The sequence below is a fragment of the Rhamphochromis sp. 'chilingali' genome, assembly GCF_963969265.1.
Source record: "Rhamphochromis sp. 'chilingali' genome assembly, chromosome: 14".
Taxonomy (NCBI): Eukaryota; Metazoa; Chordata; class Actinopteri; order Cichliformes; family Cichlidae; genus Rhamphochromis; species Rhamphochromis sp. 'chilingali'.
In genome coordinates, this window is record NC_137941.1 from 2,740,246 (window position 1) to 2,766,749 (window position 26,504).

Here is a 26,504-nt window from a genome sequence, read left to right on the forward strand (position 1 = left end):
CTGCATAAAACATTCACTGTGGTTACCACAGAAAGACAGGAGGTCAAACTTCTCCGACTACATGAGTAAACAAATTACTTTTAAACAGGTTTCATTATTATGAGTTTCAGTAGAAATGCTTTTAGAACAACATGCAAACGGGAAACATTTGCTAAAACCGTCAACAACAGAATCTGCCAAATCCAACGTTGTTTATTCTCCAGCGTGAGTCGCTTGCTGCTTCGGTTACGAGCCGTCGTGGACTCGTTTGTCATTCTGTGGAGCGCTGCCGAGCTGCGGCTGACGTAACGTTGTGAGCTATGCTAATAATCCTTATAAATATTCAAGAGGTTAATCAGCTCGAGCAGCAGCGAGCGCTGTGATTGGCTGGGATGAAGCACTGACAGTTGGCATGACTCAGTAAGATGAAGGAACGAAGGCCGAGTTTCAAGACAATGAGGCGCGGTGACAGTGTGCCCTGTGCCGATAGCACGGTGCGCTCTGAAGAGCTGCTTAATGCAAAGATCCTAAAGGGTTAAATAACAGTCTGAGTGGAAACGTGATTCTATTTTCTTTGATTCTGAAGCTGAACATAAGAAGTTATCATATTCCTGAAAGTGCAGGTGAGTGAAAACGTACCTCGCAGAAGCCTCCTGCAGGTTACAGTTTTTATCTCCGAGCATCACAGCGTGTTCCTCCAAAGCCCCCTGCACAGAGCAAACAGGCGTTTATGAGGAGAGGGCTCACACACATGAATCAAAACGTCACTTTAGCTGTTTTGATTTAAATGTGTTTAAAAACAAAAGGCTACAAAATACTGAAGGCTTAGCTAAAGACCGCTCAGCTGATGAGGCTTTCACTCTGATGGATAAGCAGAATCAGAGTACATCGGAGGGCCCTCTTTTTCACCCCCCGGTCTGTTGCGCACCTTGAGCGCGGCCGCCTCGGCTTGAGCCTTCAGGATGTTACTCTTCAGATCCTCCGGGGTGCGCAGCGGAGTCACGCATGGACTGCTGCCCGCACTGTTCAGCCCGCACTTCTCTGTGAGCTTCACCACATCGTCCTGTTGGGTCAGATGTCACAGAGGCTTCATCACGCTGTGCCGCACATGTGTTTGTTTATGCTGAACTGCCAGTGAACTACACAGAAGTGCTGCTGGTCTCCATCAAAGCAAGCAGAGTCTGATTTTAGAGGAAATAACAAACACTCGCCTGGTTGTTCATGGCCACGTTGACGTTCATGTTATTTCTCGGCGCAGCGAGAAGCGGACTGCTCTCCAACTCCAGCTGCTTCAGACGAGCTGCTGCTTCTGAGTCGCCGCACATGAACACAGAAAGACAAACAAACAGAGTTATCTTCACTTTATTTATATAGTTAGCAAGTGATCGTCTCGTCTCAGGACACTGATGTTTATTAACAGTCAGCTCTGGGTCTTTTTCATAACGGTGTTGGCTGAGTGTAACTATTGCTTGCATTAACAGAAAAATATAAGTGACTCAATGGTCAGTAAGGTCGCACCAGGCGGCAGCCGTCACGGTGAAAAATGAGGCTATAGAGTCAAAAACTGCAGTTATGTCAGTCTCTTAAAACAGACATTTATTGTTTTACAGCAGTTTTCTTTAAAGCCTGGCTTCTAAGGAGAGTTTTTAAATATTGGCCAGTTCGCTGTAGCCTTACCAGCGAGACTCAGCGCATCTTCTGCAGGGACGCTAGCACCGGCATAGGCAGCGGCTTGTACGGGCTCCTCGATAGCTGTGACTGCAGGGACAACGGGACCTCTGAGGACATCGTCGACACACGTCTCCATTAGGTCAGCAACCACTGGCAAACTAGAGACATACAAGAAGAGAAAGCATGGCAGATTCAGCCTGAGTTGTGGATGGAAGGGTTAATGATAAATACATTCAAAGAGAAAACAGAGAATAGAGGCTGTTTTATGGGTTTTTAACACAAACTGGAAGAAAAGGATTGTGATTCATACAGCTTACCTCGACAACGTATGTACAGACTCTGCAGTGATGACAGAACTGATCCGCGCTGATACAGCAGAAGGTGTTTAAGAGCAACACACCAACATCCAATAATATGTCAAATAATTATTATTAAAACCAAAAGAAAAGCATAAAGTACTTGTACTTGTAATCCATAGTCATTAACCGTTAGCATCATCACCAACGTTAACTTACAGGGTCACGTTGCCGACATGTGATAAAACGATTGTATTTTACAACATAAGTATGAAACCACGTTTGAGTCCACTCAAAAATGTCTCCGGAGGTAAAAACACTGCCCACAAAATAACTTCAGCAGGAAATAATGTGGTGTAATATTCTCAGAATTAGAGGTGCTTGAAGCAGAACATTTAACACACGGATCTTAGCAGAAGCTCTTCCAGCAGCTCTGTAATTACCTCATATTTCTGTAGCCTGAAGACACAGCAAAACATAACAAATGTTGTATATTACAACATACTGCCTGGAGAGTACAGGGGTTAAAGAACAACACACAAAAAGATGTGAAGAAAAGTGCGATTCTTTGTACGTGGGCTCAAAAATCCAATAAATATGTTAAAAGATCCACCGTGAGGAGAATCGAGCCGTCGCGTGGGGAATAAGACACGAAGGCAAGTATGACAGATGCATGTACCACCGAGGAGACGCACACCGACTGGAACTGAAACCGGCAACCGGTTACTCCCTAGTCTTTATTCAGTCCTCCACAACAGAAGCAGCGTTTTTAAATATCTGTTTGCACACGTTTATCCGATACAAGATCACTGAAAAATCCTACATCGTAATCCAGTAACCCGGTACGACTCACATATATCGACATAATTATACAATCACCAGGATTTGACTGAATATTACAGCGTGACAAATGTAAGTATCAAAGTATCATGTAAAGTATCAAACTGGGCCGAAGACTTACAATGAGGAGCTTTTTGGGTGATGATAAGTAGGGCTGCCACAAACGATTATTTTGATAGTCGACTAGTCACCGATTATTTTTGCGATTAGTCGACTAATCAGATCATCATCCATCGGACATAAAACGTACAGTTTATTGCACCAGCAGCATCTGCTCTTATATAACTATCATTAGCTTACAGCTTTAAGTGTTTAAGGTCTGTGCTAACTAAAAATAAAGACAAGATGATAGTTTATTAAATTTTAATGAAATTTGCAGATTGTTTCGGTGGAGTTTAATAAACTCCTTGCTATCTAAAATATAAAAGGACACCGGAGTAAATTCTCCAGCATCTAGGGTTGCCAACCGTCCCTTAAAATACGGAATCGTCCCGTATTTAGAAACAAAAGCACACGTCCCGTATTGAGCTAATAAGGGACGCACTTTGTCCCGTAATACAGTGAGAATCAAAAGTAGTCTATAACTTTTAATGGAATTAACGCTTTGTTTGAAAACATAATTCCCAGCCCCTCTCCTGCTTTGTGACCAATGAGCTGACAGCACACTTATGACAATTCGAGTATGACAATTCAGATTACCGCTCATCTCATTGGTCGAGGAAAGGTCGCTTGCGGAGAAAATACCGGAAGACAACAGATGACCACAACAAGAAGCATGGCCAACAGGGGAACAAACGCCGACACTGCGGTGCAAGTCTCGGACGACAGTACACCTAAAGCTGGGCAGACACTGTGCGATTTTTTCAGTCACGTTATTCAGCTCCTGCTCAAACTGCACGATTGACTCGCAGGGGTTAGAAGTTGGTAGGTCACGATGCAGGTCTCACACTATACCGCCCGATGCTCTGATGCCTGACCTGAGTGCTCACACTGTGCCTCCATAAAATGAAGTTTATAACAGAAAATCTGTCGCTCGCTCTCTGTCTTTCACTCACACAGACACACCACCACCATCAACTTTGCTAAATTGCTAATGAAAAACATGATCAGGCAGCTGTGATTGAGCAGCAGTGTAGATCCAACTATTTTCACGGTTGTTGTGGTCGTGATAATTTTGTGATGCCACATCGAAAAGGCTCGGATGAGCTTGCCAAAGTTCTACAAGTTGTGCCTCCATCGCTTGTGTCCAGATCACACGCTGCACTGCCGTGCTGCTCCATCTTTTTCACCGACGTTTACGTGTTTGCGCGTGAGCAGTGTGAGCGCCTGTGGTGAGACCCTCACGAGCGATTGATGATCGGGAGCTGGTCGTGAGGTGTTAATCACTTCTCTTTACCCCACGTATACTACACGACGCACGATGAAGGCCAAAATCGGTCCGATCACTCAAAAATCGGCTCAAAATGGGCCTAAAACCGCACAGTGTAAGCCCAGCATTAGAGCAGCAATGTTTGTTCCCCTCAGAGAAAGGGAAGAATGGGAAAAGGAAAACACCTGGCTGGAAAACGTTAATATGGGCATGTGCAGTGAATATCAGCGCTATGTGGCCAGAAGTGTGATAATATAATTTATTTTGTGTAATAAACAACTGCAAGGATAGATGATTACAACAAATAGATGACTAATACATAAAAGTAATACATATTTTAATAATGATGATGAGTTATGATGTGTAATCATGGGAACAAGCGGGTTTACAAACAGGAGCAGCTGATTAGAAAAGCTGAAATAATACCTCAACTGAAGCCAATTGTACTAAATGCACTAAATGTGCACTGTTACAAGAATATTTTTCTTTCTATTGTTTTCTATTATTTTAAGTTAAGCAGGACAGAGTTCTTTTAAAGAAAGATTTACTTATATTCTCAAAAGTTAAGCATGACAGGCTTCTGTTTAAGAAGGAGACCTGTTTTATTGTGTTAATGTTGTCATTTTGAGCTAAAAATAAATGGCTAAATGATCATTTGTTTCACATGTGTTCATATCACAAAGAATAGAATATGCATCTACTTAAATCAACTTCAAGTCAAATGGTTAAAAAAATAATTTCACACACAAAAAAAGAGCTAGAAAGTTCACTAAACTGGGAAGGGTGAAGACAACTGGGTCGCCCGGCCCTGGCCACGAGGTGTCCCTTATTTTTCAGGGAGTTGGCAACCCTACCAGCATCTCACACTTCTGATAATCAGCTGTCTGCTTGAAGTTTATTCAGCTGTGTAAAAACTATAACTTTAATCTCAGACAAACTGATTTACTCAGGAACAAATAAAACACTGAAAAAAAGGCAAACAACATTTTTAAGTTATCTAAGTGACTTATATATCATGTTTAACCTGAGAAGTGAAAGACGGCGGTGGGTTTGAAAACGATTTGCCGGGAGTCCGGTGTTCTCATGGCGCTAGTGACCTAGCCCCCGGCTAGCTATCGAGCTAGTGGGTAACAGACGTCTCCGAAAACGTCGGAGCGCTTTTGAAAATATGTGGTGTCCTGATAAACTGAGCAGATATTTGAGGTTTACACAGCTACATTCTCGCCTGAAAATATGCTAACCGTTTTTGTGACCCAGAAAGAATAATAAGAGTAATATTAAGACTAACTAGCTGCCGCCATTGTTGGAAACTGAGCAGGGCCGCGCTATGAATTCTGGGACACAGCTGCTTCTTCGTCGGGGTTTAACGGCAGCTGGCATCCTTGTACATGCAGTGCTGCCATCTTCTGTTTATGTCCGTTATTACACTCTTAAATCCTACTACTTATTCCTGCGTCTTTTGGGATCTTACAAAGCTTCAAACGACGTGTCGACTATTAAATCAGTCGTCGACGATTTTGATAGTCGACGTAATCGTGACTAGTCGACTAATCGTGGCAGCACTAATGATAAGTTGATTTGTTCCAAACCGAAAACACAAACTTTATCACATTACAGACAAAATATTCTTTGCACTATATTCTAAAGCAAAGGTGAGAACGTAAATGTACGACTTACTTCCAATGTGTATTTATTAGCTTTTTTAATTGGCTTAAAACAATTGAACATAGAATGACAAAGTTGTGACCGTGTTAAATAAAATATTTCTAACAAACATCCAAAGTTGGAGCCTTTTCTGATTTCATCATTTCAAAATAAGACTGATCTGAAATACAACTAACTTTATTTAAACTATCCTGCTTTGATTTAAAATCGAACACAGTTTCTAAAGACAAACGCTTTGGTCATGTTGTAAACAATTAACTACGTAATATTACATATTTATCTTCATTTGGTTGAGATGTGCAATAAACAGTGTAATTACCATGTAAGATCAGTGCATTTGAATTATTTACGTGATTATTCAGCATTTAACTGTGGCATGCTCGCAGGTAGACGTTACTGTACTGCAGCACGTTTCAATGCATTATTCTAGCTCGATCTCTTGCTAGAAGTTGAATGGGGAGGCAGCATCGGGTTCATTTCAGAAGCTTTCACAGAAGCTCAACATAAAATATGATTAGACAACAATAAAACCTTCAAACAGAATTTAACTAATCCAGACATTATTTGGAAATAGACATGGTGAACCGTTAGCTTCATTTTTCACCTACAGCTAAAACCCTTTCAGACTAATCTGCCTACAGGTGAACGACACCCACCCTCTTATCCAACTCCCTTTTAAACAGAGCAGCAGAAATGCAAGAACAGATTCACTTTAAAAAAAAAAAAAAATCGAATTCATTTCATTTATAAAAATGTTTAACTGAATTTAAACACAGCAGTAGTGTGTGAAATATTACAAACACAGGAAATTGTTTCTGAGACTGAGGGGGGGAAAGGAGCAGAAGAGGACCAGCCTAAATCCCCCAGAACCTCTGACCTGCTGTTTCCTCACAGAGTCAAGACTGGAATTGAATTCACAAAACTGAGCCTGATACCATCTCACCCCTGCCTGCCAGCCTCCCCCCTGAGGTTTGGCATGAAGGTCAGGAGGAGGGAAAAAAAGAGGGGGGAGGAGGACAGAAAGGAGAGGCCAAGGAAGCAGAGGGAAAGCAGCAATGGGAAGTTATCTTTTCAAAACTGTCACTGAGCCAAAGGTCAAGGAGCAGAGGCATGAGGTGCAGAGATGGACTGAAGGGAAAGGGGGGGATGTGGGTAGTGTTAGACTTCTGCTGAGGAACGCTTCACTTAATCACAAATCTGTACATTCGCACTAGGCGAGGCGAGTCACTTCACTGCTGAGCCTTTCCCATTCATTAGCGTGCAGACCAGTTCGCGCCGGTACAGCTGGTGAGACGGCGGCCAGCTGGTCGGATCTGTCCCGCTCCGTTTGGGGAACCTTGATGAAAAAGAGCGGGGAGGATGGAGGAAAGAGGACACCTGAGGACAACAGGGTGGCAGTGAAAGAGTGACAAAGGGAAGCTGATGAGGTAGTGAAGATACAGGGTGTGTGAGGTGAAGTAAAGAGTGAGACTGGGAGGAAAGCAATTATTGTGCAGAAGAAGAAGATTGTTAAAAGAAAAGAAAGGGAATAAAGAAGGCAGCAGGAGGCTGATAACATGAACGTAGGAGAGTGTGTAATAACTGTGACAAGTTGTGTAAATATGTTACCATTTATTCAGTGACAAAAGCAGCTGCTCTGATGGGCATAAATCATTCTGGATAAACGAGTAAGACGCGGGTTTGCGTGACGAGCTCTGCGGTGTCAGGAGTATGCCATCCAGCTTATTGCAACACGTCTGCCAGCGTGCACTGAAGTGTGGTGTGACATGTGCTGTCACATAAACACTTAAGTGAAGTGACTGGACGTCTCTGGGGCATCGGTGACCCGGCGTTGCACCTCTAGGGGCTGATGTTTGATAGCTCATGTCAAATCCATGTTCATACTGTTTATATATTCCTGAGCAGAAGCTTTTATCCGCGACGGGTCTCCTGGGAGTTTGAGTCCAAACTGGGACTGACTTGATGGTACGGGATGATAAGTGGGTGAACTTCCAATGACCTTTAGGTTTTGCGTGCAGTGTTTAGCAACAGATTTGATTTGTATTTTTCATTTTATGTTTTTTAAATCGTTACATTGTTTCCAAAGAGACTGAGCTGAGACCGACCCACTAACACTTACGATAACGTTCAGAGAAGTAAAACAGCTTACAGGACTGAATAAGGGTCAGGGAGGGGGCAACCTTTAAAGACACATGGCAGTATGGGACACTGATGATGTCACCGTGGGCTCATTAACGCCTTTTTTTAAAAGTTTGTAGAAATTTCAGTCGTTATTTTTAAATTAGTATTTCTCACATTTTAATTTCACTTTGTTTTTTGCTGTTACGCTCGCCTGAAATACTCCCCAATGTTTCCACTCTCACCATAACATCAAGGCTTTTCTAATCTGCTGCCACTGATGATTAGTCTTATTTATTTTATATACATGTCACAGAGATGATCATAGCGTATGTATGCATGTTAATGAATCTGGATGACACCATATAAACTGCCCAAGATATCAAAACTGTCGGCATCTATAAAGCATTTGGGGATTTTTATAACACTCGAATCCTTACAAATAATATGTGTTATGTGTTTTTATGCTGAACGTCGATGTTATGTGTGCGTTGTTGTTCTGAATAAAGTTGGTTTTAGAAGTTCTGCCTGTTATATATAATCTAGACTATAATGTCTGTATCACAGTTTAAAATCAACTTATTTCTCTGTTGACTGTTCATGTTATCAGGCGGGTTAATGGGGGGTGGGGTGGGGTCCATGCAAAAACCCAAAACCCCATTGATTTCAAAGCGAGAGAGAAAGCAGAGCTGGAGAGGAGAAAGGAAAGAGCACGGGGGATTAGTCGAAAGCATTAGTGATGTAACAATGTCACTGTCAAAGCATCCTCCTCGTGTCCACTCAGTCGGTTATAAACAGACTGAGGTCATCTCGGTTTAAGATCTTAGGCTGATGAAACATTTTTAATGAAGTCCCTGAAGGCTCGACAGCATCGCCTCAAGAACACAGCATCGCCGGCCCGTACGTGTCGCTGAAACAACATCAGACGTAAACGTAATCTTTCCTAAAAGCTCTAAAACTACTGGAGGCAGTCGGTGCTCTACCTCAGCCCCTCAGTACAGGGGCTTACGGTATCACAATCCTACGTCGCCTCATTCTCGAGTTATCACATTCACAAACTTGGGCGTCCACGCCGCCCGGCCAGTGGGTGACGCCAATACCCGATCAGCCTTTTATGGCTGAGGGGTAAAAACAGGAAATGTGTAACAGCAGCATTTTAATCTATGTGAGAGCAGGAATGCTGAGATTTTTATGAAAAATCGAGTGAATGAATAAATGATTACATAAACTCATTTCAGGTATTTGCAGTCTGCAGACTGAGGCCATGTAAATGCTTTGGCCTGATTTAAGATAGTCTTATGTCAATTTAAAGGACAATTAAGTTTTTTTCCTACTGGGCATCATTTACCACAATGGTAAACTAATTGGTAAACTGCTCTGAATCTCTTTAGCCGAGGGTACAAATGACTCATTAAGCCACATTCACAGGACGTGAGCCAGGATTATTGTTTAAGTCTAAAAACAAAAATCAGCCAGTGCACCACAGACGTGACAGGAAGCTGAGCAGAAATGGTTTCAGCCCGAGCTGCAAATCCAAATGAGCGCGTGAATGTTTCTGACCCGCGTTCGGGTCAGAAACATTCACGTTTATGCTGGGAAATCCTCGTATAAAAGCCGAGGTCTCTTCTGGGGATACGATATGATATATCTGACAGATCATCTGTAAATAAACACCGATTCACGCACAGCTGTGGTTCTGATACTTTCCTTAAAGTTTTCCAGTATGAGGTTGGTGGTTCACAGGATGCTCAGAATGACATCAGTAGAAAAAAAAGCAAGGATACCTACACACTACAAAGCACCAACAGTATCAAAGAGAATAGATCCAAAGCTGAAATCACATCGCCGATTCCCGCACAGCAGCCAAATCACAACACCATTCCCAGCACCGATTTGCTGCATTCCATGCTGATCAAAAGGGAACAAACAGCAAAAGGCGGCGAATTGCTGTCTGTTCGGAGCAAGAAAACCCATTTCCAAAGCCGCAGTCTCAAAGCCGATAGTGCACAGCGAATGATTGGTTAAAGCGAGAGCATGTTCAGTCTGACTGTACCTACCAGCGTGCTGCCAGACAATTATCCTCAGTACATAATCATACTGGAACACACAAGGAAACACGGGAGGTTTATAACAAAGCTGGATGCTTACATACATTCATGCAAATGCACATTTGTGTTCAGTCACACACACACGCACAAAATTAATCCATAAATAACAGATCAAATCAGAAAAAAGCCTGAAATTATTTACACATCACTCAGAGGCTGAATGACGGGATTAAAAAAAATACAGTAGAAAGATAAAAACTGAATATCCACGTCCTGTCCACTCCGGGGTCGTTCCATACTCGCGGTCTCACATGAAAAAACTATTCTCACACAAAGGGACTCGCAGCACGATGAGGCCAGTATCATGGCCTGTTTTTTATCCAATCAACAATCAGGAAACAGTCAAAACATTTAAAAGGAATCGGGTGGCCTTCCCTTATTTTTAACCCAAATCTTTTTGCTGTGTGTCTTCCTGCATCTTTCTTTCATACAGCAATGAGCAGCTGTAAGTCGTCAGCGACATTCAAAAATAAGGAATCAACTTTAAAATCCTGATTCACTTTTCTAAAATGCTCGTCAGGGAGAAAGACGAGCTCAAAAAATTAAAGATCTAGAGGAGTCTTTAAATGTGCAGGCACCAACCTTCTTTTTTCTCCCCCAGGACTCCTGGGCAGAGCCTCGATCTCAATCGGTCCACAGGCAGAAGCAGCGACCGGGCTGACCACGGGCATGGCTGCCCATGCACTCCTGCTGGGGGTCACCTGGAGGAGCACAGAGCAAACAAGTTAAAGCTACACATCCACAGATATGGCTGAACGGATGATTAAACCTGACTTCATTTGTTCTCTCAGTGATAACATCTAAACCTGATGCTGTGTTTCACTGCTCTTCTCTTTCCCCAGATAACAGTGGAGAAATTAAACAGCAGCTTTTCTCCTCACCTTTCTGTCTTTGCTGGAATTGACTCCGTTGCCTGAGGAAAGAGCCCTAAGAGAAAGAAACAGATTTTATTTGAAGAGCAAACAGCTCTGCTCAAGCATTCTTAATACAGGTTATTTGGTTTTACACTGCAAGTAACTGAAATGACAGACAAAAACAAAAAACGCTAAGAACATTTAAGAAATAAGAATAAAGTTTTCAAGTCTTGCAAATTTGGGTGAGCGACCATCATTGGTGGCAAAGTGTTCGTGGAGCTTCGAGCCTGCAGGCCAGGACACATGCGGCACATTTTGGAACAATGAAAACATAAAAGTTGTCTTAAATTATGACAAAGTTTTAATTTAACGTCTGCCCTGAGGCAATTTGAAAACCCTCATACATAATTAAGACAGCAAGTCTTGGACACAGCTTTAAAAAAAAGTGCAGTCTAATGAGCTGTAATGTAGTCTCATTTATCATAAATGCTTTGACTCAGCAGCTCAGTTCCCACGACAGCTTAAAGCTACAGCTGACATCACGTCTTAGCCCCCACACACACACACACACACACACACACACACACACACACACACACACACCTGTAACAAAAGGCTCTGTATCGAGATCATAGCTCAACCTGATGATTAACCCGAAAACAGTGAAAATACTCGGATAAATTTATATCATGTGACCCAGTATGGATGTTCAGAACGAAAGCCCCCGTACAATCAATAAATGAGACATAACATTTACATAAATTAATGTGAAAATGGTCACAAAAAAGACAAATAAAGTATCTTAAATGTACAAGAACACATTTATACATCTCTGTACTCACTCTGGTGGGTTGAACGGTCCTGGAAAAGCAAAGAAAACACATTAAGAACTGTGTCCACATGAATAATGCTGTTTGTTTACAGCAGACGTGACTGTTTTTACTCTTGTTCATGCTGAACCAACATTTAGACCCTGAAGTCATTTCTTTGCAGAAGCGTCTTTGAGTTTAACACAAGTAAAGCTACAGTGTAGGCTGCACGAAGGGTCGAGGCTATGTCCAGCATTTACACTGGTGCATGGTGTGCCTGTGTTATAGTTTAGGGAGGGGCTCGTGAGGTTACAGCAGGTTACTTATGTTCTGTAAGATCCCCCTTAAAGGTGAGCTACTCTGTACTCTGGGCAGCTTTTCTTCAAGGACCTCTCCTTCCTCCAGTACGAACCGGTTTTTCCTGACCCTGCAACACAAAGGCCCCCTGGCATGATGCTCATCTTGGAGACTACGTTAGCCTTCACATAGCTAATCCAGGGGGCACTGCTCGGGTGATGAGGAGTGCTCGTAGCTCTGCCTAAGTGGGGCAAGCAGGTCATCGTATGCTTTTTACACAAGGAGTAGAGGATTTCTAAAGCTCTGTTCATTTGTGCCCCAAGCGTACAGTGTTCCTGACTGCACGGCTCAGCACGCAGTGCACATAGGGGGACCTTGTGTGCACAGGTGCAAGCCTTCCCAGCTACTTCAGCTCTTATTCATTCAACTCACAGGTGAAATCCTTTGTGGCCAATCAGTCAGTGTTTTTAATTTTCAGAAGTTAAACTGACAGGAAAAACGTCACAAGAATACTTTCTACTATAAAATATTTTCCCCTGATGTTGTGATGCATGCTTCCATGAATATTTGTTCCCGTGAGTGTTAATGCTGACTGTCACGTTTCAGGCTCACCTCTGCTGTGCATGGTTCTTCTCGAGTAGCGTCTGCTCGGTCTCCTCTCAAATGATGCCGAGCGCCTTGCTTTGCTGGCCTTTGTTGTCTGGTATTCAGTCTTGCCGCTGATCGTGCAAACACAAGAATTTCTTTACAGTTGCAAACTGTTCCCAACAAACATTTCTTTCTTAACGATGCTCTGTGGCAAAAACAGGCGCAGCAATGACCCCTGCTGAACCCTGAAAGCATCCAGGCGATAACCTTTCATTAACAACAAACCCCTTCAACCCCCGTGTTAAATCAACATTACTGCAGAGCTTATCCAACTGGGTAATGTTTAAACACACAGTTGGGAAGCAGCTTGCTACTGCAGCATGTTGATACCGAGTGCCTGTCAGTACCACTGCAAGTATCTGTGTGTACACACATGGGCTACTTGGCATGTATAGAGAGTGATTAAGCACTGTTTGTCAATCTGAGACGGTCTTCTTGGCGCACAATGACAAACACACACATCTAATTTGTGACATATTAATCTCGAGCAGTCTGCCACAATCCCCAGTTTACGTTTGAGTCTCCCACCACAACCATATTTCTCAGAGCTAAAATCCTAATTTTATCCTGTGATTTCCTTTTTAAAAAAGCTTGGGAATTATATTTTTTATGATCTGGGATGTAAGGTTACGTAAAACTGACTAAGACCACATACACACAAAGACTCTGAACAACCACAGCCCTGGCTGTGCATCTCTCACCTGTATCTGAAGCGTGAGCCCATGCGTATGAATCCAGAGCGTGCAGAGTTCTTCTCCACAGGTCCTCTCAGCCTAAAGAAAGCGTGGTGCTCCACAGCACACTTCCAGAGATGCTTACAGGCCTTGGGGTGGTCCATCCTGAAGACAAAGGTGTGCTCCTGCTCTTTACCCTGAGGAGAATCGGGACAGGGTTGGACTCGATTAAAGCGGTTTGACATCATTAGAGCAAATTGTGAACTTCTGCAGCTGGAGTAGAACTTGAAAGTGCAGCAGTGATCTAGCAGGTAAAAAGGACTCAAACAAGCCAGTGATGTCTTTATTTTTTATTTACAATTTTTATGATGAATCTAATATTTTAAGTATAGTTTAAAATCCCTGCATTTTACCAGAAAAACTAGTTGGGGCAGGAAAAACTGCATAACAAGTTTTGATTATTTTTTCCACGTCTGCATTACATGCCCCAACTACGCATGTACTTTAGCCATGCATAGACTTACTGAAGTGTAATAGGAATGACTGCTTGGTCATCGAACCTCCAGCTTTTTGCGTCTGCGATGGAGTACAGTCAGAGCTTTCCTTACTGAAGGGGCCTGATATGCGAGGAATGAACGGCTGTACCACCAGCGCAGGTGCTGCCTCATTAATTTGATTTCTCAGAGAGGCGTGGATGAAAGCCCGCCTGGCACTGCAGCCAGTTACAAGACCTGGAGCCGGTCCAGTGCCAGTCACACTGTTCCTGCATTTCCATCTATTCTCAGGTGTACTTCTGGTATTTCACACATGCATGAAGCTACACCCCAACCTCCCACTCCAAGGGGGAAAAACACAACATCCTTTACACAACAGGGGTTTCAGCAAAAAACAGTCACGTGAGTTAACAGACTGGCCAGCTGTTAGAAAAAAAATGGTCTGAAATTTAGAGTGACAGATGAGGGGAAGTGACTGCTTCACTTCCTCCACCCGAGCAGACGGGTTTACTGTCAAAGTGTGTGTGTGTGTGCGCATCACATTACTACAGCATACATTTGTTAAAGGACAGAGTTAGGAGGTGAAAACTGTGTGTGTACCTGTTTAGACGTCTTTATAAGGACCAGAAACTGGCATTCCACTATACTTGTGAGGACACACACGCTGATCCTCACAAGCTTTTTGATGCTCAAAATGTGGTTTTAATGTCAGGGTTACGATTAGGTTTAGGGTCAGGCATTGCATTATGTCAATTACATGTCCTTGCTAAGACAACAAAACGAGAATGTGTGTGTGTTGGGAGGTTTGGGGGGCGCATACCAGAAATACCAGAGGGGGCAGGCTCCTTTATTAACCTCAGTCAAAGACCCGAGGGACGGACACACACACACACACACACACACACACACACCTCCCTGTTATAATATGGATTGGGAACAACATCAAACAAAGTTTTTTGGGGGGATTTTTCTTTGATAAGAAACAACAAAAAATGTTGTTTGTTGGAATTTTCTGAAAGGTCTTAGAAAATGATTTTACACTGTAAGATGAACTTTTCTCAAAATGCTGAAATTCATCCTGATTTGTGTTTCTTTGTGGAAGCTGACACATTAGATGTGTTCAGTGAGTTTCATGAGATCGAACAGTGTAGAGTTACAGCTGCAAAGTTTAGCTTTTATAGCGTCTGGTATTTTCTAATTTACTTCAACCAGACCAGCTGAGAAAAATGATAAAAGCTCATTCAAACAGGAGCAAACGTGCAGCAACTAGAGTTAATACAAGGTTTGAATTTTGTTAAATTAGCTTTTATTCTTATTTCATTTTGATTTTTTTTTCACTTCTGTTTAGTTTCATTAAAGGTTTTTTTTTTAATTCGGTTTTATTTGAGTTTATTATGACTCAGAGTGAAAAACTCAGAACAGCCACTGTAATGGAGACTTTGCAGCCTAACGCACACACAAAAACACCTGCTCGCACCTGATGTGCTGAATAATGTGATCACACTGCAGGTGTTAAAGACATTTTATCTATATTTTGAATTTAATTTAGTCTTCTTTTTTTTTTTACACCTGGTTTTACTTTGTTTCTATTAACATTAAGAAGATACTGCCCGTCTACTCCGTATTCTCCACGGTCTGCTGCCCGTCATGTGTGCATCGTGTGTGTGCGCTCGTGATCACCTGATCATCATCCTCCACGACCACAAGCGTCAGTTTGCTCTTCTTGAAATCCAGACGAGTGATCTTGGGCCTAAGACAGTCACACAGGAAGGCAGGACAAAATATTATGTCTATAAAGCATGGAAAGAAAAAAAAAAAAAAAAGTGAATTAGGTCCGAATGAAACGTACCAGAAGAAAAGGCCGATCTTAGTTTGTCCTTCAAACACCAGAACTCCAGTGGGTGTCAGGCCCAGGCTGTACTCGTTACCATCTCGAGCCTGCAGGGCAGAAGTGATGAAAAGACAGGAAGGGAGAAGAAAGAAGACACATCAAAGAGCTCACATTATGATCTTATCATATGCTAATGTTGCGATGCACATTCCTTTCTCTTCCTGTCTTTCATCAAGGGCACTTCCTGTTTGGGATCCTACGTGTGCTTGATGTGTGTGTAAACGGTACAGAAAGACCGTGTCACTTACCTTCACCATATGCATGTCCACCCCGTACATTTCGAGCCACTTTGCTTTATTCAGGTAGTTGATCTCAGCCTGGGCTGGTGTCTGACCTCTGAAAAAGGTGAGGAGGAAACGCATGCATCAGACTACACTCCCCTCCTTCCCTGCCACCGCTTCATGTGCTTTCCCTTTGCCTCCTCATCCCCCAAACCAGCTGTGGACTCATCTGGTTGTTGGGGATCTCTTTAATCGTCGGGTCTTTACCTTCGGTTGTGATTTAAAACAACTTTGTGCGAATAAAAAAAATGAAAGTGCAGTCCTAAGATGTTTGGCGTATATGGCAGCGTGGCCATTACATGACTTTCTACCTGTGCTCATAAACACACTACCTCAGTAACAACGAAACACTTACCTGCACTCCTTCCATGTGTTATATATAGCCAGCTCCATCTCCTCTGTCTGCTCAGGCATGAAGCGAAACTCTGACACGAGATCCAAATTGTGTTCTAATGGATCACAGTCGCCCAACTCGGCTGCAAACACACAGACGCATCTTTACAGTTAATGATGGAATACCCCCCCCCCCCTTCAGCATTTTACCAAACATTTCAAGTTGCTATACATCAATACAACCATTACATCCCAAATTTTAATAATATGTATGCATGAAGTCCATAGTAACTACATAAAAACATGTTTTTGTAAACGCACATTTCTAGTTACAGAAATTTCAGGTTTATCCATCAAAACTGTAAATGCAAAAAAGTTGCCCAAAATAGTTTCCAGCCACAGGAAATGTATTTTGAGTTAGAGCTGGGCGATAGAACGATAACGATATGTATCGCGATATAACTTTTACTCGATAGAGAAATTAAGCTATCGTGATAGACCTCGCCGCTCTTGTCCTCTTTAAAAAAAAAAAAAAAAAAAAAAAAAAAGGTCAGCCAATCCAAATTAAGTAGCGCAGAGCCGAACCAATCACAGCCGCAGCGTCACGTCGCGTGACTTGTTACGTGCAGCACAAGTGCCAAGCCGCACGTGTGTTTGTTTGGGAAGCAGCCAGCGGGTAATGGAGGAAATGAGTGTGCCGACTAGAAAAATCAACCGAGCGTGACCGAAGAGAAAACAGATGATGGTTCCAACGCCGGAGAGATTGTCGAACGGAAGAGCCATAGAAGTTCCGTAGTGTGAAGGTATTTCGGCTATTTCAAGTCTGACAAAAAACAGAGTAGCGTGCACTGTAAATTGTGCCGAAAGCAAGTCTGGAAATACAATAAACTGGTGCATGCGTCACACTGTGCGCCACGTTATTGTTTCGGTGAAATGAATTTCTACAATACTGTTAATTCTACTCTCTGCAGTGTTTAAATGCTTACATATACACACAGTTACTGTCCCTCCACACATACGACTCGGTTCTGCTTCTATGCCCCAGCCTTGTTTACTTTTTCCCACCGAGGCTTCTAGACTTCTGATTGGCCAACATTTCTGCACGGTTAGGAATATATCGCCACCTGCTGCTTTGGCATGTTCATAGCAGCGTTTTCCTTCATTTCTGCCTTTATGTGTGGACGGGATTATTTTTTAAAACGAAAACGGAAAATCTCAGTTTTCAAAAATACCCGTGTACGTGTGGACGTAGCCTCAGTCTCTGACTGGAAGCGCTAATTCGGCTTTTGTCAGACTAAAGTAACTGTTAAAACTGTTTGAAAAGCTCAGCTACACAACAAGGAGAGATTGAGAATTTCCTTTTAGTTCTCAGTTTATTTGATATTGACAAAAGTTAGTCAGTTTTGTCTGTTCTTCTGTAAAACAAACTAAGATTTATTTTTAGAATTAATATTTTGTTTCTAAGTGGAATTGACAATTTAGTCTGTTTCGTTTGTTCTATTTTGAAACTTAAACGCTTTAGCGGCTGCCTTTTGTGTAGTTTGCAATATTTGCCTTTATTTATCTGAAAAAGTCTCATGTTCCTTAAGTACATCTACCCTGTTGAACTTATTATGGGAAATAAATATTTAAAAACAAGCTGCTGATTATTTCACATTTTACTTGTGAGCAACGGCACATTTAAATCTTACAAATATAGTTATTTGGCTCATATCGTGATAGATATCGTTATCGCCTGAAATGAAAAAAACATATCGTGATATGAAAAAATCTCATATCGCCCAGCTCTATTTTGAGTGTTTTCATAGTTTCATTTTTGAGATACACCAATTTTTATAAACTGCAGGAAAAACAAAATAAATATAATAATAGCATGTTCATCAAAATAAACTATTTCCACCAGTGGAATTAAGCCTCTCAGAAACTATACAAAAAGCCATAAAGTCAAGCATGACTTTCAAAAACACCAGTTAACCTTTGAAAGGCCCTGTAATGGAAAAAAAAAAAAAACTTTCCCATGAAAAATGACATCACTTCCAGTTATGGCAGGTAATGGCGGACATGCGATAGTTCGCCCTGATATTTATTCCGACGTAGGGAGTGCTATCGGATCGGCAAAGCGTGTTTGTGGAGTGTGTTTTTGTTGTTGCCAGCACTTTTTACACAATTTTTGGAAAGCCATATGTGGAAGGAAACTGCCACCTGGGACAAGTTGATTGCATGATATGCAAGTGCAACTCCTCTGGTTTCATATGCAAAAGAAATTATAGCGCTAGCTTATGTGGTTGCACTTCTACTGGGAATTAAAAATAGTTACACAAATAAGAGCGTGCACGCTCCGATGGGCTTAGAAGGGTTAAAAATTAAATAATTACATGAATTAATAAAAATAAATCTGTTCTTTATATTTTTCTAGAAAAATAGGAAATGGGTACAACAATTTATAGACTGTGCAAACATACATGGAAACACAGTATTTAAGGCATGAAGAGAGTTTGCACAATTGCTTGATCGCCCACTGAAACCATTTCCGTACATGGATCAGATGAAGCTCCAGATGCATCTCTCAGGTCCTGTGTCCTTAAGAACTTGACTTTCACATACTGTTCACGTCATCTTCTGTTTGCTGCCACGTTTTCAGCAAACAGCTCTCTGGAAATCACATTGACGGTGCAAAAGTACTGTTTTATGCCAGTCTGTGTTATCTTTACCATTTTCTTAAACTCGAGAATAAATGCCGAGTTTCTGTGGCCGGCTGCTTGTAACAAAGACAATAATCAAATTTAAAATTGGTTCTTTGCTATGTTTCCTCTTATGTGTAGGCACAACACTGAGTTAGGGGTCTTTGAGTGCCTGGATGATTTAGAGGTCAGTTACGCGGCTTAAACAAAAGCATTTCCCTGAAAACGGTCGGGTACAAGGATTGGACTGAAAGCGAGAGGAAAAAGCAGCCATCGTCCAAAGAAAGAGCACTTTGAAAATTACAGGAAAGTCTGGCTCCATGGAAGCAAAACATAAAGAAATGAGGGGTTGCTCGAGACTTCTGAACACTACTGTGTGCATGAATTCCTCAGATTTAACTGGTTTTATACTGAATCACCCACCTAAAAGTCTCCAATGAGGTAACGGGTATTTCCAGCTGCCAGCATAAGAAATAAACCATCACACAGAAAAATTGAGAGAAGGGAAAGAAAGAGTCGTGATTACGGCTTCAGTGTTTGGATACACAGAAGCAGCTCAGGTTTGTGATCTTCATTGTTTAGCTAGTCCAGCTGTGAGCTAAGCCTCGGGATAAAGGGGGAGAAAATATAACTTTAGCCTATCCCTAAACGTGGACCAACAACAGAAATGTGAAAAAGTTGAAGATAAAGCTAGAAAGCTCAGCTGAGGGGCAGGGAGAAGGCAGAAAGGGTGCTGGATTAGGGGGCCACAGAAGAGGATCGAGCACTAATGAGCTGGCATTTACCCACAATGACCATGTGTAAGTGTGAGCACACAAGGGTTGGTGCACGCAAGCCCATTCCATAAATGTCTCCAGCGACTCAGTCTTTGCTCCTCTGCAGCACCTCTGAAATGGCTCATTGCAGGTAAACACTGGACTTATGAAACAGCTACTGCAGGTGTGTGAAGGTAGGAGCTCAGAGTGTAAGTCAAAGACTGCCATGACTGGTTCCAGATACGCATCTGTGATGTGAGAGCCTCGTTGGCACACAACCTCACCAAGAACACCAAGTTAGCATTTGAGGCTACAGCTCTGCAGCCTCGTTTAGTTTGCATGGACTAAAGTTCTCCAGCTGCTGTAAGATCTGGCTGCACTGACTTTCTAAGCCGAATCTCCAGACCAGAACAATCACCAGCTACATAAAACATAAGCTGTGTGTGAAACACTGATGTGCTTACCCTGTAGTGAGAAGGCAGCCAACTCCACCGCTGTGTCAAACGGACATTCGAGCCTAAAAACACAGACGTGCAAAAATGAATCGTAGTGAAACCCATGAAGCTCAAGCCTGCAGGTTCCCTTCCACAAAGAGGAAATCAGAATTCCATATTTTAATCTCTATTTAATGACTGAATGAAGGCATCTACACTCCAATGACCAGCAGGTCAATATATAATCCTGTAGGACTCTGAAGGTTAGAGGGCAAAGAAAACCAACACAAAGGATTCACATTTAAACACATTAGCCAGAGTTCAACAGTCGAGTGTCTCCTCAGATCTGTGTAAACTATAGAGATTTGTAGACGTTCCCCCCACGCTGCCAACATCTCTCTTACTCAGTGAATTTACTTGTTTGACGAGCTGTTGTTAATAACAAACTCCTCGGTAACCCAACGTTAAGCTTACAAGGTAAAAACTGCAAACCCAACATTTATAAAAGGATCACATCTGAGCAGGACAAGTTCATTTTAACTAGTCAGAGTTTAGAAACTATGACTGAGGACAGTCTGCAGAGCACACTGAGCGTTTTTTTGAAGCAGAAGTAAAAACCTAACGTAGTTTGACCTTTAAATAAATGCAGCTAAGTCCTATGTAAATGTCTCCGTGTCCTTTCAGTAAGCCAAACGTTCCAACTTTCATTCCTGACTGAAAAGCTGTCCACGCCTTGGTAACTAATAAAGCTTCTTACTTAAATTCAAAGGCTACAGTGCAGGATTGTTTAGTTACCAAACAGTTACAGCACAGCTGTATTAACAGCTGTCAGGGAAGTGTTCCCACGTGAATGAGACATGTTGTATAAAAATGCTTTGAGAGCTCGAGCAGAGAGGCTGAAAAATGCTGATCATTTTCTGCTCTGAACAAGCAGAAGAAACCTCAGAATGTAAAGAACAAATATGGGAACAGGCATCATTCTTAACACCTGACAACTTAAAACATGCCAACGCTTAAAAGTGTGCGCAAGAAACAGAAGTTACATACTTGCTACTGAGGAGGTCTTGTTTCAGCTGCAACACAAAAAGATATCTGAAAGAAAGCAGAAGGAAATTATCAGATATTTCACCCTTCTGAGTGGTGCGTGGCAAAACTTCCTTTAAAGTTCACTACAGTGGGATTTTAAAATGAGAGGAAAGAAATGCAGGTGTGGGTGTCTAAGCCCACCTGGTGAGCTCCTCGTGCAGGTTGTTCGGCTCTGAGGAGTAGAACTTGACTCTCATGTGAAGGCAGTAAGGAGGGCCAACTAAATGGAAAAATTTAAAAAAGATATTTATGAAATTTAATAACACAATAGCGTGTAATGTGTGCCTCGTGTTATTCACATGAACACAGTCGTATTGGCCTCTAACATTTCAAAGAAATCCATTTGTGATGTCGGCTGGAGAATCCCAGCTGGTGAGTTTCTCTTCCAAAAACGTAAACATGCTCTTCACACAGGGATCAATGTGTTTGGGCTGCAATACTCACTTTTCACTTGTTTCTTGATACTTTTTGTGACATCGAGCCAATGCTGAAAGAATACAAAGCAACAACAATTAAATCAACACAGCAAGGTTTAGCAAAACTAACATGAAAGCCAACAGCAACATTACTATACATGCGCCTTTATTGAACATAGAAACAAAGCACTGGTGTGGTCAACTGATACAAAGCGACCACTTGAGTTAATTGGTTAATAAGTGCGCTGTTCTTCGAGGTTTCTTCTTAGAAGTTCAGGCTCTGCGAGGCATGAACTATGTTAGAGAGAGAGGGAGGCGTCTGTGTCCATGTCAGAGACAGAGATAGATAACAGAGGAACAGCACTCTCTCATCTCTCTCCCCCACATTCCTTATTGCAGCCCTCCCTCTCCCAGCGCTCTAAACCTGCCTCCTGTTTGCCTGCCTTTGAGTTTCCCAGTGAAGGAACAGAGTCCCCGAGAGACCGATGACTTCAAACTGTTTGTGTAAGAGGACAGCCCGACTCCCAGAGTGGACCGAGCCTTTAAGCCCTGAAAGTGAAAGTCTGTGTCTCAACCTTTCCTGGGAGAGCAGTAATGTGGGATATGTGGCTAAAACACAACTGTCAGAGACACTTGGTATCATATCAAATAAAAGCATGACACAGAATTATACGGCAGCGACATACAGATAAAGAACAGATATTTAAATTTTTGATATTTACTATAATACAGTCATAAATTAAAATGAACTCCTTACCCAACAAATACAATAAGATGTATATTTCTCCATAACATAAGTGCTAAAAGTTAGAAAAGTAAACAAACAGTGTGTAAACATTTACTTTTTATGCATCAATCCAATATCTGTAATGGGGGAAAAATGTTAACTTTAAGTATTAACAGGAAGTCTGCAGATTTAGTCAGGCATTAAATTTTTTTATTAATAAATAAACAAAAAACAACCAGTACAGAGTCACAAGACACCCTCCATGCTTACTGGAACTTGTGCCGAGTCCATGAAGCGTATTCCAAAGTAGTCTTTCTCAACAATGTCCAGATGGTACATGATCTGTTCAAACAGCTCCTCGCCTTTGGCTTTTTTCTGTAGAGGCAAACACATGAAAGAGAAGACTTCAGTGCTCTTGTTTCAGCACATTAATGAAAGTTAGGGTTGCCTCGGCCTCCAAGAAGTTTATAAATGATAAAACTGATTATTTGATCAGTCTTTGCAATGCCTGCAGCTCTGGAAAATTTTTTATGGGAAATAATATAATTCCCTGGAATACATTCTGACTTGTGTGGAAGAGATTAGAGAAAATGTTAAGCTGTCAGAAGCTGAATAGGTGTTGCCCTCTCTGACGAGGCCGTACCAGTCACTGCCTGCGTTCACGTTGGGACTGGGAAATATCTCAAATATACACCGCTCTCCTCTCAGTCTCACATTTCCATGAGGAGCAGTCACATCTCATGACAGAAGCTTTGTGTGCATCCGAGATCAATCTGCAGCTCCACAGTTCTCATAGTCCTCTAGTGTTCAGGAGTTTAGAATCAGCCTATAAAATCGGTACCAATCGGTCACCACTGCCTGATCGAGCTGGCAGCGTCTGTTCGTCCATAATAAGAAAGTAGGAATTATTTGATCAAACAGGTGCAGTTTCAGCTGTTTACCAGGTTTCACCACCCCCGGTTACTGGAGCACAAGCCTTTTTAGTTAAAACGTTCCCTGGATGCCACAGTACTTTTCCATGTGCCAGGTAACATTGTTTCTAACATACTAGGCCTAGAGTTTCCAATTTATCTCACTTCATGCAACCAAACCAGTTACATGACATTCTTTCTGAGGCTATAACGGCACAACTATGTGCAAAATGTTATTTCCAGAAATGGGTGAAGTGTTTAAGAACTAAGTAAAAAGCTTAAGCAGGATTGCCTCGATCTCTCTCACACACACACACACACACACAGATCCCAAGAGAGCTCCTGGGCAGCACAGGGGGCTGGCCCCATGCTAGCTGGCATAGCTGACGAGGCATACCGCACCCCTACAGTACCCTGGGAGAGGGAGCACAAAGGACTCATTGTGTGTGTGTGTGTGTGTGTGTGTGTGTGTGTGTGTGTGTGTGTGTGTGTGTAGCATTGTTAGAGTCTTTGCAGTCTTTCTGCCTCCCTGTGAGCACACAGTTCTCCCTCTGAGACGCTCAGATTGTTTAATGACAACAAAAGTCTTTAACCAATATCAACTACTGCAGTACGAGTCCAACCAAGCAGCCGGGGGAGCGATGTGTCCATAAAAAGGAAACAATATCTAAGATGAGTAGAAGGGTTACGGGGTTATTTTAGAAAGAAAAACACGATTCGAGCGTTTGCATGCATGTAAATTTAGTCTACTCTTAAATACTCCATTCAAAAAGCATCCATGGGCTTGACCTTTTCTCTGGTGCTACACACAAAAGAAGGTCAGTGTAGGTGATAGGGTGGGGTAACTGGTGGCAGTGGTGTAAACAAAACAGAAGGGAATAAACGTCCAAAAGGGAAGGATCCTTTGGCCTGGGGTGGTCTTACATATAAGAACCAGAGATGGTAAACCTGTGAGGTGTGGATCCTATTCAGGGTGTATTTCCAGCCACTCGGACGTCTCACAAGAATAAAGGAAACCAGGAAGCATTGAGAAGGGACACACAGCATTTCCTAAGTTACTGTATGTCTAAGCTGACACCTGGTGCCAGATGTTTATACCACTGGTTCCCAGTTGATGTGTTAAAACACACTATAGTGATCTGAGATTTTTTTTTTTTTTTACTGTGAGTCGAAGGGCACCTCTGTCCACTGAGCCAATCCACACTGCTCAGGTGGTAGAAATGTTAGTCTGCTTTAGCTTAAGTCTGACTTGGGATGCGAATATGTCACCAAGCAAACTAGACCGACACTGAAACACCACCATGAGAGAGATGTAGAGAACTTCAAAGGAGGACTGGGTCTGAACCTAAAGCCACGTTAAGGTGATGCATGGAGGGCATACGCTAGCAGAGAGGAGAAGAAGGGACTAATATGAATACAGGTTTAGCTTTATTTTTGGTTTCCCTTTGTTACACCTTAAGCTCAAAATGTTAAAAAAAAAAAATCACTGTTTTATACAATGCAAATGAATGTGTGACGCACAGACACTTGACAGCAGGAGCACAGAGAGCCTCTTACAAACAGCTGTGAGTGAAATACAGAGCAGATTAAAATTAGAGATGCAAAGAAGGGATTTTTTGCTAGTTTTCTAATATAAACGTTCATTTACAAGCATCGTAAAATCATACGATTATGAGTGATGAAGCCGTTTACAATCCAGCCCGCTCTTTGTCCAAAGGTCTTCTGTCATTATTATCCTCAGCTGTGAAGTAGGGCTGCTCAATTATAGCAAAATTGGTCAGCTTTAGACTCTACCATAGAGCCTTCACTGTGAGAAGTCTGCAAAGGCAGACCGGGACGAAGAGAGGGCCAGGAGGCAGCGGAGCTGCTGCTTCGATGGCCGGCACAGTATAAATGCAGAGAGCAACAACAGCTAACCAACACTCCTGTCACACAAACCTGAAAGCTGACCGAGTGGTTAAAAGGGCAGCTGCAGGTTCTGTTAATGAGGCCTCTGCAGCAGGGCGGGCAGTTCATTTTCCCCAAGAGTCCACATGACAAACTGGGACTGTTGTGTGCACGTGCATGCTTTGTAAAATTTCAAAGGCTTTTTTAATACAAAGTGCTATTGCTGTCTTGCTTCTTGTTACTTACTTCAGCTACTTCCCTTTTAGTTCTCACTCAGTGAGAGAAATCTGGTCTGTTTTGGGCTTTAAGTGCATGAAAGTCAGGTTCAGTGCGGTCACTGGGAGAGTTTGTGTATCTGGGTTTGTTAGACTTCATCACTGAGAATGTGATGATGGTAGATCCAAAGACGGCCAACACTTTCTGAGCACGTGTGCTTATGAGTGTAAAGTTCTCCTCTTTGAGAGTAAAAACTCCAAAGTGAAAAACTGTCTGTGATTCAGCCACTTCTTAAGTTAACCATTAAAGTTACAACACCAACAACATGGTTAATTTTTAGCGCTTACACAACACCTCCTGGTGCTAAATTCCCAATTTCAGATCTCGATTCATTTCAGAACTTAAGTTTTACTGAACCATAAAACTCCAGAAACGAATCTTGAACTGTGTAACATGCGTATTATTAACAGTGTCTGAAATGCAGACATCTGGAGGCCGAAAGCTGAAGCGTTTGCTCCTAAACCTCGCTCTGCTTCACTCTGTGCGCTCACACTGTTGGTATGAAATATAATGAAAGTCCAGCTCCCTGTGCTGCTGGCAGCGTAGGAGAAACAGTTCAAACAGCATAGAACAACAAAGGAAAACAACAGCCTCTCCAAACCATCAAGGCTTCCCAAAGCGACAGGAAACAAGTTTTCTTTAAGTTCTTTTAACTAAACATTGTGCCAACACTTCCCAGTAGGGCTCTGCTGCAAGGCGGGAAAATTCTCTTTCATCTTGATCTCGTCAAATTAAAACTGATAAATAAACTCTGCATTCACACACACACACACAGCTTCTGGCAAATACAAAAAGGTCCTCTCTGAACATCACAACGTTTTAATTGTGCTTCCGTAACCCCTTAAAATACACTTTTGTATTCTTAGTAACTTTCATTATTATTCAGTTTTTCATACACAGTACATTGGGCATCCCCCAACGAGGCTTTAGTCAGAGTCAAAATAAAATTACCAGCACTGTAATGAAATTATTTTTAATTTTATTGGGGAGTAATGAGCTCCAAC

At 42.2% G+C, this 26,504-nt stretch overlaps 1 protein-coding gene across 2 annotated transcripts in view; it reads right to left on the reverse strand.

The window, feature by feature from the left end:
* epb41l5 (erythrocyte membrane protein band 4.1 like 5) overlaps positions 1 to 26,504 on the reverse strand; it is a 38,095-nt gene that overhangs the window by 5,924 nt on the left and 5,667 nt on the right. For both annotated transcript variants that reach the window (XM_080903695.1, XM_080903696.1), the window contains exons 3-20: positions 22,697 to 22,801; positions 21,728 to 21,770; positions 21,425 to 21,503; positions 21,245 to 21,289; positions 20,228 to 20,280; positions 16,350 to 16,470; positions 15,962 to 16,049; positions 15,672 to 15,760; positions 15,503 to 15,572; positions 13,356 to 13,525; positions 12,619 to 12,725; positions 11,743 to 11,761; positions 10,928 to 10,973; positions 10,629 to 10,747; positions 1,657 to 1,808; positions 1,191 to 1,288; positions 908 to 1,042; positions 619 to 686 (exon numbers count right to left, since the gene is read on the reverse strand). In XM_080903695.1, coding sequence (XP_080759821.1) covers positions 619 to 686; positions 908 to 1,042; positions 1,191 to 1,288; positions 1,657 to 1,808; positions 10,629 to 10,747; positions 10,928 to 10,973; positions 11,743 to 11,761; positions 12,619 to 12,725; positions 13,356 to 13,525; positions 15,503 to 15,572; positions 15,672 to 15,760; positions 15,962 to 16,049; positions 16,350 to 16,470; positions 20,228 to 20,280; positions 21,245 to 21,289; positions 21,425 to 21,503; positions 21,728 to 21,770; positions 22,697 to 22,801 — 1,607 coding nt within the window. The remainder of the gene's footprint in view (positions 1 to 618; positions 687 to 907; positions 1,043 to 1,190; positions 1,289 to 1,656; positions 1,809 to 10,628; positions 10,748 to 10,927; positions 10,974 to 11,742; positions 11,762 to 12,618; positions 12,726 to 13,355; positions 13,526 to 15,502; positions 15,573 to 15,671; positions 15,761 to 15,961; positions 16,050 to 16,349; positions 16,471 to 20,227; positions 20,281 to 21,244; positions 21,290 to 21,424; positions 21,504 to 21,727; positions 21,771 to 22,696; positions 22,802 to 26,504) is intronic.